Raw genomic sequence first — 11,375 nt, forward strand, 5'->3', positions numbered from 1 at the left:
AATAAATATACATAAACATACACACATATGTGTATATATCTGTGTGTATGTGTATATAAATATATATATATATGTAAAATGTGTGTGTGATATCCTTCTGGCAACTCATAAAGCACTCAAGCCAACAGGTTGTTTAGTCGTTTTTCACTCATGTCTGACTCTTTGTGACTCCATTTGGAGCTTTCATGGCGAAGATCCTGGAATAGTTCACCATTTCCTTCTCCAGCTCATTTTTCACATGAGGAAACTGAGGTAAACAGGGTTAAGTGACTTGTCCAGGGTCACACAGCTAGTAAGTATCTGAGGCTGGATTTGAACTCAGGAAGATGAGTCTTCCAGACTCCAAGCCGGGCAGTGTATCTACTTCGCCACCTAGCTGTCCTGAGCCAAAGGAAGAACTGTTACATTTCTATACATACATACGTGCATGTGTACATATATAGTGTATGTGCTTAGGTATGTTGTTTCTCCAATAGAATTAAGCTCATTGAGGGCAGGGGATGCTTCATATTTATCTTTGTACCCATGATGTCTAGCATTTAATAGACTTAACAGGCATTTAATAAATGCTAGTTGATTGGTACTATCCTCTGACTTTCCTATGGTTCTGAAATGGCTTCTCCCTTGTGCCTGGCGTCAGGGTCAGGTAGATAGGGACCAGGCAGGGGTAAGATAACAGGGCTGGAAGGGATCTTAGGAGGTCATCTCAGGAGGTACAACCTCCCTCCTTTCCATTTGACAGATGAGGAAATCAGCAAGGGCCTGCAGTCTTCCTCCACCCTTTTCATCTGGCCCTGCCTGCCTGACCTCACCAGGAAGCCCCATCTGCCAATCGGATGCCTCATCCTATTTGTGATGATAAGTAGAAGGACAACAGAACTAGCTGGGGAAGCCCAGTGTGAGCTGAACCTTGCCCCAGTCAGTCCTGCAGCAGCAGCAGCAGAATCAGAGCACCACTCTTTTCTCGGGCCAAAGACCATGGCAAGCTGGTTGTACCTCCTCCTGCTTGGCACTTTTCTGCCAGGCCTCCTGCACTTCGGGGAAACCGGTAGGACCCTGCCCTTTGGCATTTCTGTTTTTGCTCCCAGGTGGCTTCATCTTGAGATGAGGATAGACCTCTCCCCAGAGAAGGCAGATGGGGGAGTGGGTGTCATCTCGGCAGCTTTGGAGCCCTGTATCCTATGTTTTAGCCCCTTTTCTGATTGGAAGTAGTTTGGCTCCTTCTCTACAGGAATAACAATGGGGATAGTGCTGGGTCTGGATCCAAAGGACCTGGATCTGAATCCAGGCTCTGCTACTTACTACCTTTCTGATCTTGGTCAAGGCAATTCTTTCTGGACTTCAGTTTACTCATGTGTAAAAATAAGGCATTTGGACTAGATGGTCTTTGAAATTCTTTCCAGCTTTGAATTTATCACTCTTTTATCCTCTTTCTGAATGTCGTCTGTGAATAATAATTCTGTTTTGACTACTAGGGATTGAGAAAAAGTCTTTCCTGTTTCGGCCAAGATTTTGATGAGAAACAGAAGTGGGGGGCGGAGGGGGAGGGGGGAGAGGGGGAGAATGACAGATGGAGAGTAACCACTAGAGAAGTGGCAGACAGCAGGAAGAAAACTGACTCAATCAGGATCTGGATTAGGCAAGGCAGCATGGTAAGGTGGGATGGCAGCTGGTTTTGGAGTCAGGAGTTGGGGTCAAATCCCAGCTCTGACATTTACTACCTGGCAAGTCAAGTAGCCTCTCCGTGCCTTGGTTTCCTTATCTGCAAAATTAGGGGACCGGCCTCTAAATTTCCTTGTAGCTGTAAATCATCGATCCTAAAATAGGAGAAGCTGCTCTCTCTAAGTCTGATAGGGAGCTCACCTCCCAGAAGGGAGACCTGACAGGAAAGGAGAACTCATGGAAGGGGAAAATCCAGACAAATGCAAGAAACCAGGGTGGAAGGGACACTGTAAAAGTCTGAGATGAAAACATAAAGGAACTTCTTTTTGTTTCCATCAAAATGAATGAAAAAGGTCAAAATGAGCAGAGAATAAGTAGAAGTGACTAACAAAATGTTCCACAAAAGGGAACCAAAACAATAAGAAATTGGAAGTGAAATATAATGGTGATAACCTAATAAAAGTAACAATAATGATGCATGACAAACAGAGCTAGCAAAGTGGGCATTAATCCATGTGTTAGATAGGGAGTGATAAAAATAGTGCCTGGGGTGCCAGCAACCCACTAATGGCTTGTAAAGAACTCTTTAGAGAAGAAAAAAGGAAAAAAAAAAGGAAAGAATTCTTTACATTTCACAAAATACTTACAAACCAATCATCTCATTTGATCCTCACAACAACCCTGTAAAGTGGGTGGGGCAGCTACCCTTTCAGAAATAAGCCCCATTTCACAAATAAGGAAACCTCTGAGACTCAGAGAGTTTAAATGACTTATACTGTGTCACGCAGCTAATAAGTGGTAGATATAGGACATAAATCCAATTCTTCTAACTACAAGTGTCCTTTCCACTATACAATTCAACCATGCACTGTTAGTAAATGCAGGTCATCAAAACAATGTAGATAAAGCCTATGGCAATATATTTTCACTTAACAAATAATTCACATTGCTTCCTGCACACAGCCACCAAGTACATCTTCCTGAAACACCATTTTCCTCATGCTCTTTACTTTGCCCAAGAACCTACCCTGGCTCCCTACTACCTCATAGATAAATTCCAAATTTGTTATCCTAGCATTCAAATATCTCTATAATCTGACTTCACTTTACCTTATCCAATGTTATCTTCCATTATGTTTCATAATATATGCTCTCCTTTCCAACCAAAATGCTCTTGTCATACCCAAAACATACCATTCTCATTCACGCTTTCATGTGAATTTCAGACAAGGTTGTTGCCACCCGGATTGTCCTTCCTCTCCACCAAATCAAATCCTACTCCCACTTTTAGGACAATTTATTTAGAACTAGAAGAGACTTCAGAATGTCATCTAGTCCAGCCCTCTCCTCTTACAGATAAGGAAACTGAGGCCCATAAAGTTTAAGTAATTTGCCTAATATCACTCAAGTGAACTCTAATTCCACATTAAACTCTAATCTTTATAACCTTAGGATATAGATAACCTTAGGTAACAAAGTCACGCAACCAGGGTTCATCTTCCACATCTGACACCGACTAGCTGGGCAAAACACTTAATTTCAGTTTCCTCATCTATTAAATGGGGGGAAATTCTTGCAATGTCTAACTCACACAGTGGTGTGAGGAAAGCACTTGGTGAATAAGTGCTTTACAAAGGTGAGCAATTATTATCACCATGCATAGCCCTTACTGTCTGTAATGCATTTTGGCAATTGATTACATTCAAATGAGCACTTTATTGTATGTTATCTAGCATAGCTATCTAACAGTTTCATGAGTGTAAGTGTGGTCTTCCAACTAAAACTGTAAGCTTTTTTGAGGGCAAGCAATGTATCTCATATATGTAATCCTAAACAGAGCCAGCATAGCACTGAGCATATAATAAATAGGTGCTCAGGAAATAAAATTAATCCAACTGAAGTCAGTTGGATTAAGTTGAATCAAAAGATAAGGAATGTTCTTGAAGGTTACTACTCTATCTCACAGCTAATGTCCGAGGCTAGATTTGAACTCAAGTCTTGACTCCAGGCCCAGCATTCTATTCATTATACTAGCTAGCAGCCCCCAACCTGTATCTAAGATGGCTGTGGGCAACTCCGCTTCCCAGTTTATAGGCATCACTACCTGCATGACAATGACAGTCATGGACATCTCCTGCCTGATAATTCAATTCCATTCAATACATATTTATTGTTTCGTACAAAGTTAGAAGAGGAAAAATCAGCATGGAATAAATTGGAGTTAAAGTGATGAGAGAGGCTTTGTGGAGAAAATAGAATGACGTTGATCTTGAAAGGTATACACGGGATATAGACAGGTGAGAAGAAGTGGGAAAACAGTAGTAGACTTGGAGCCAGATGATCTGGGTTTCACAATTTTGAATTAAACCAAAGAAAACTCATTAAGTTAGCCCAGTGATACCATAGCTGGGCCTATGACTCGAAGAGGTCAAAGACAGAAAGAAGATTCCATACACACCAAATATTTATAGCAACAATTTTTGTAACAATAAAGAACTGAAAACCAAGTGAGTGCCCATTGATCATAAATGGCTGGACAAATTGTAATATGTGAATTTTTTTAATATTGTTGTGTCATTAGAAATGACAAACATTGAGAATTTAGAGAAACTTAGGGAAAGACTTGCATGAACTGACACAGAGTAAGGTAAGCAGAATCAGGAAAACAATCTACTTACCACAATACCACATATAATGTAAAGGAAAATGACATTGAAAGACATCAGAACTCAAATCAATGCAGTAGCCAAGCCTGACTTGAGAAAACTAATGGTGAAGCATATCCCCTGCCTCTTGGGAAAGAAGCGGTAAACTACAGGTACGGAACGAGGCATAAGTTTTTTAATTATATTTTTTAAAATTAACATACATTTGTTTTCTCTCCCTCCTACCTTACCCTGATGCCTCTGAAAATGGGAAAAGGGAAAAAGAAAATTCTTATAACAAACATGTATAGTCAAGTGAAATAAATTCCAGACATTAACCATGTCCAAAAATGTATGTTTCATTTTACACATTAGGGCAGCTAGGCAGTGCAATCAATAGAGCGCTGGGTATAAAATCAGGAAGACCTGAGTTCAAATGTGATCTCAGATACTCACTATCTCTGTGGCCCTGGACAAGTCACTTAATCCTGTTTGCCTCTGTTTCCTTAACTGTAAAATGAACTGGGGAAGGAAAAGGCAAACCATTCCAGTATCTTTGCCAATAAAACCCCAAATGGGGTCATGAAGAGTTGGACACAACTGAAATAATTGAACAACAACAATTTTCTGTACATTGAATCCATCACCTCTCTGTTAGGAGGTGGGTAGCATTGTGCATCATTGGTCCTCTAAAATCCTGGCAGGTTATTGGGTGATTGATTTCTTAAGTCTTTCAAAATATGCCATTTTTACAATGCTATTGTTATAGTAAAATTGTTCTGGTTCTGCTCACTTCATTCTGCTTAAGTTTATATCTGTCCTCCTAGGTTTCCTCTTTCATCTTTTCTTTTTATCATCTCTTATGGTACAATAGTATTCTATTATATTCATATGTGATAATTTCTTCAGCTACTCCCCAATGTACAGGCACTCCTTCCCTTAGTTTACAGGGCTTTTTTGTTGCTGTAAAAAGAGCTACAAGAAATATTTTTGTACACAAGTCCTTTTTTCTCTTTTTTGGTGGTATTGCTGAGTCAAAGGGTATGTACAGTTTAGTAACTTTTGGACCATAGTTCCAAATTGTTTTAGAAGCATGAATTTTTGCAGGTAGAATTTATTTTAACTGTGCTTATTTGTTACAAGGGAGGGTTTAACTCCCCATCACTTGGTGGAGAGGATGGTCAGAGGCAGTCGTTGGGAAATAACAGCATGTCTATATTTCTGTTCCAACTTTGCTATTGTCTAGCCATATAACCTCAGATAAAACACTTTGCTTCTCTTTCCTTCATCACTTTTCTTCAGTTTCCTTATAAGGAAAATATGGTTAATGATCCTTCTGCTACATACCTCACAAGGTCATTGTGAGGAAAGTGATTTGCTAACTCTATATCAATGGGAGATATTATAAGTGGAGGGAGAGAAGAGAGTTTCCAAGATAGATTTGACGACATGAGCAATAGCAGAGTTGGAAATGAGCAAAGCTGGTGATGAGCATGGCTAGTGCAGCCAATGGCATGGAGATCAGCAGCAGGTAACACTGGAAAGGTAAACTGTGACTGACCCGTGGAGAGCCCTGAATTCTAAATTGTTCATATTGACTTGATCCTACATAGACAAAACAGGTCGTGTAGGTTTTTTATAAAAGACGTGATAGAAGTGGAGTTTAGGAAAATTTAAAAGCTAGAAAGGTAGTTTAGAAAGCAAGCCTGCAAGGCAGGAAGACCCCTAGGTTCAAGCACTACATCTGACACACACTAACCGTGGGCAAGTTACTTATAAGTTACTCTCGGGGACCCTGGAAACTCTGCAGCCACACAAATTATGGGGAGGCTGCTAATCTAAATCAGTGGAGAGAGTTTCCACACCACGAATTCCCTCTCATCAGTTAAAACACCAGTCTGGACCCAACAATCTGGCAGTTAAAAAAGAAAATTTGGAGTCACAAAAGACCAGAGTCTGGGAGAACAGTTAGGAGGTTATTGTAGCACGAGGTGGAATAATAAATAAAATGAAATAATTTATGGGACAAAATACAATAATTTATGGATAATTCAATCATGAGGTGATAATGATTTAGAGAAGGATAACCACAGTGAAAAGAGACAGGAAAAACTGAATCTAGGTGATATTACAAAGGAAGAATTACTTATTACACAGTACATATATATACATATATATATACATATATATGTATATGTATATATATACTGTGTAATAAGTAATATAATAATAATAAGCAATATAAGTATTAAGTAATAAGTAATATATATATATATATTATATTTTTGAACCTCAGGGTCTAGAAGAATGATAATTGACCAAAATGTAGCAGTCAATTCAGAAGGGAAGATAAATTCAGTTTTTAACTTGAATAGCTTTAAGATTATGGAGGGAATACAAGTAGAGATGTCCTGAAGGTAATTCAGAATATGGAACTGAAGGTCAAGTGAGAAGGCACGTGAGAAGTCATATTCAGGCTAAACATCCCCGTTTAGGGATCATCCTCATAGACGCAATACAAGAAGCCATAAAACTGAATGAACTTTCTAAAGGAGACAGAGCAGAGAAAGAAGGCCAGAAGGCCAAGGATAAACCTAGGGGAATAGCCACATTTAGGAAATAGTGAACTGAGCCAGAAAAGGAGCAACCAGGGAAATAAGAAAGAGGAGGCCTAGAAGAAAGGAAGGAAACTCAACAATTATATCACTGAATTTCCTCATTTTACAGATGAGGAAACTGAGGCCCAGAAAGAGTAAGTGAATTGAAGTGTCATGACAGGGAAGTCAAAGGAGTAAAGAATTTCAAGAAAGGAAGGACACCTGGCCATGTCAAGATCACATCACCCACCATTAACCCCTGGGTCAGAGCAAAGTGTTAATACTTTAATTTGATTTGGTCTTGGGAAATTACCTTAAGTGAAAACTGTTGCACACAACTCAGATCTTTAGACAAGTCAGTTTCAGAACAGGGTCCATTTTATATTGACTATATTAACCATTATGAGGCAGCAAGTCAACGAATAGAGCGCTGGGCCTTGAGTCAGGAAGACCTGAGTTCAAATCCAGCCTCAGACACTTACTAGTTGTGTGACTCTGGGAAAGTCATTTAACCTCTATTTGCCTCAGTTTCCTCAACTGTTAAATGGGGATAATAATAGTACATACCTCACAGGGCTGTTATGAGGCTCAAATGAGATAATATTTTGAAATGCTTTTTAGCATAGTGCCTGGGACATAGTAGGAATCACATAAATGCTAGCTATTATTATTAACCCCATCACTTAGCACTGTGCCTGACACATAGTAGGTACTTAATATATGCTTACTAACTGCCTGAGCTCAGCTCAGTTCTCCAGCCCAAGAGTCTGCGACTGGGCTGTTTGGAGAAAAACCATGAAATAAAACTCATCAGTTTCATGGCTTCATATTTTGCCTGTACTAGGATCATTCCTGAATAGGGATTTTTAGCCTGAATCTAACTTCCTATGTGCCCTCCCATTTCACCTCCAGATCCACATTTTGAATTATCTTCAGGACATCCCTACGTGGACTCCCTCCACAACCCTAACCTTAACCCCATACCATCTCTTCAAAGGGGAAGGAAGGGTGCCATGTCTCTTCGGCTTTGGACAGCATACTATTGAAGATGCAGGAGGAGGAGATTTGGACTGAATGGATCTCATACAACTAACTGTATATTGCTCATTATCTTACAGTTTTCCTAAATCAAGAAAAGGCCAACAATGTCCTGAAGAGGACCCGGAGGGCGAATACGATATTTGAAGAGCTAAAGAAAGGAAATCTTGAGAGAGAATGTCTTGAAGAAACTTGTTCTTTTGAAGAAGCCAGAGAAGTCTTTGAAGACCAAGAAAAAACGGTAAGGATTAATGAGCTTAACTAAATTAATTAAAGAATTAACTAGTTTCATGCTCCATCTAAGAGATTTTCAGTACATTAAATTTGTGTTTGGCCCCCTCCTTGCTCTCATCTAATTTTTATTGTTGTTGAGTCATTTACAATCTTGTCTAACTCTTCATGACCCCATTTGGGGTTTTCTTAGCAAAGATACTATAGTGGTTTGCCATTTCCTTCTCCAGTTCATTTTACAGATGAGGAAACTGAGGCCAACAGGGTAAAATTACTTGCCCAGGGTCACCCAGCTAGTAGGTGTCTGAGGATGGATTTGAACTCAGGAAGGTGAATCTTCCTAACTTCAGGCCTGATACTCTATCCACTGAGCTACCTAGCTGCTTTACTCAATATCAATAGTATAGTGGAAAGAATAGTGGCTTTGGAGTCCAGAGACCTGATTCTTAGTCCCAGGTCTGTCCTTTACCAGCTGTGTGACCTTGGACAAATCACTTCCTCTCTCTGAGCCTCAGTTTTCTCATCTGTAAAATGAAGGGACTGATTAGACCATAAGATGTAGCAGAAATACTACATATTTACAATTGCATTCATTTCTTATTATTGATCAATAGACTATTCTAATTGAGATATAGGTTCATTCAACATTCATCAAACTTGTATTGAGTGACTCCTATATTCAATACTTTGGTTGGGTGCCAGACAAGATAAGAAACAGGTAAGACATAGTCTCTGCCCTCAGAGAGGTTATAGTACGACTTTCTTATAACTCTTCAATTTTCAATTTCCAATTATTATGCCAACGATTGTGACTGTCTCTGCATTCATAGAAGTAGCAATTCATTTTTCATTTTTCATTCACTCACTGTCATTTGGGAAAGTCAACTTGAGGAATTATAGGAAAAAAAATACTACTTTCAGCATGTCCTGGTCCTCCAAATGGATTATCTTTCCTTAGTTGTATGAAAATTACGATAGTCTGTGCTTTTCTAATCAAACTGTTTACATCTATTTTTCCTTCTTAGATGGAATTCTGGAATAAATACAAAGGTGAGTTACATGTTATATTTTATCCTCACATGTGAAATAGATGAAAAGATATATAGACACACGTAGGAATGTAGTTTGACTTTAAATCAAAGCAACATCATCTTGTTTTTGAGCAATTACTGCTTAGCCTTAGTTTGATGGAAAAGAAAAGCAATGATTATCTGTGAAGAATACCCTGTGTTCAGTATCCTATTAAGCAGATATTTCTTAACTATAGTTAATTACCTATACCTGATAGACCATCTCAAAAGTCTTAATGCAGTTTTTAAATAGCTATTTAAGTTATTAAATTAATTAAATAATTAATTATTCTATATTATAAATAATTAACTATTAAATTAAATTATTAAATTAAGTTATTAAGCTACTAAAACTTAAGACTGTACCAAGATTTTGGGGATATTATAGCTTTATCTTGCTTTAAGTGACTAAACTACATATTACTTGTATCCTGCTTTAATTGTCTGAACCATTTATCACCTAGGACTCCTTAAAACAGACGCTTTTCAATGAAAAGGATATTTTATACCTCTGAATTTTTGATATTTCTTAACAATGAGAATATTGTTATTCCCATATATTCCTGGGTCCTGTTAATAAAAATGGTTTTCACAAAATACCTTATTAGTATAGCCAAGTAGATAAGCATTTCCTTTATGTTTTTTCCCTGTGTAAAAGCTCTGTTAAAAAATCAAGTTGAGTTTGTGCTCAGAGATATTTTTCAAGTATCTATTTATTTCAAGTATCTAACATAATGTATGTAGAGTGTCCCAAAAGTCTTAGTGTAGTGTTAAGGATGTGTGTGTGTATGTGTATATGTGCAGGCAGCTAGGTGGCATAGGAGATAGAGAACCAGGCTTAGAACCAAGAAGATTTATCTTTGTGAGCTTAAATCTGGTCTCAGACACATACTAGCTGTGTGGCCCTGGTCGACTCACTTAACCCTGTCTGCCTCAGTTTCCTCATCTGTAAAATGAGCTGAAGAAGGAAATGGCAAACCACTCCAGTACCTTTGCCAAGAAAGCCCCAAATAGGGTTACAAAAAGTTGGACACAGCTGAAACGACTGAACAACAAATGCACGTGTGTGTGTCTGTATGTATATCTGTTGTTCAGTTGTTAGTTGTGACCGACTCTTTGTGACCTTGTGGACCTCAGCGTGCCAATACTGTCTATGTGGTTTTCTTGGCAAAGATACTGGAGTAGTCTGCCATTTCCTTCTACATTCGATTAAGGCAAACAGAGGTTAAGTGATTTGTCCAGGGTCACATAGCTAGTAAGTGTCTGAAGCTGAATTTGAATTCAGGTCTTCCTGACTGCAGGCCAAGCACTTTATCCACTGAGCAATCCAGCTGCCTCTGTGTGTATATATGTTCTTGTAATTCAGTTGTTTCAGTTGTATCTGCCCTCTCATGACCCCATTTGAGATTTTCTTGGCTCTGTGTGTGTGTGTGTGTGTATGTACGTATGTCTGTGTATGCGCGAGCGCACAAGTGCAAGCACACACTAGAGCAAGATCTTTAAAAGGAGCAGCTAGGTGGCGCAGGGGATAGAGCACTGGCCCTGGAGTCAGGAGGACCCAAGTTCAAATCTGGCCTCAGCATTATAACACTTACTAGCTGTGTGACCCTGGGCCACTCACTTAACCTCATTGCCTAACCAGAAAAAAAAAAAAAAAAACCTTGAAGAAGGGGAAAAAAGCATGTTCTACAACACCACCATGTTGGTGACCTAGGACAAAGCCTCTCCCTCTGTGCTTGCTATCAGTCAATCAACAAACATTTATCAAACCCTTACTATGTCTGAGGCACTATTGATACAAAAGTGAAAAAAACCGTTCCTGTCCTCAAGGAACTTACATTTTAAGTAACTTGTTTAAGATTATACTGCAAATTAGTGACAAAGCTAGCACTGGAACCAAAACCTTCTGACCCCCATTCCAGTCCCTTCTAGGTTACTACACTAAATTCCATCCAACACTTCCACTAACTCACTGTTTAGTCTTAGGCAACTCAGTTCCTCTCTCTGGGCCTCAGTTTCTTAATTGGTAAAATGAAAACACTGGTCTGGATGATCTCAAAAGTCCCATTGAGCTCTTACAATTTATGATTATTTGGAAAGTAGAGTGCCATTTGCAAAGGAATCCTAGAGAC

The 11,375-nt window shown here is 39.0% G+C and overlaps 1 protein-coding gene across 1 annotated transcript in view; it reads left to right on the forward strand.

Moving 5' to 3' along the window:
- Positions 1–867: 867 nt before the first annotated feature.
- Positions 868–11,375, forward strand: part of LOC114046230 (coagulation factor X-like) — a 26,884-nt gene continuing 16,376 nt past the window's right edge. Inside the window, exons 1-3 of the mRNA XM_027866473.1 lie at positions 868–1,048; positions 8,023–8,183; positions 9,199–9,223. Of these exons, the coding sequence (XP_027722274.1) occupies positions 979–1,048; positions 8,023–8,183; positions 9,199–9,223 (256 nt within the window). The 5' untranslated portion in view covers positions 868–978. The remainder of the gene's footprint in view (positions 1,049–8,022; positions 8,184–9,198; positions 9,224–11,375) is intronic.

This window comes from Vombatus ursinus, unplaced genomic scaffold, assembly GCF_900497805.2.
Source record: "Vombatus ursinus unplaced genomic scaffold, bare-nosed wombat genome assembly UNPS02014781.1, whole genome shotgun sequence".
Lineage (NCBI taxonomy): Eukaryota > Metazoa > Chordata > Mammalia > Diprotodontia > Vombatidae > Vombatus > Vombatus ursinus.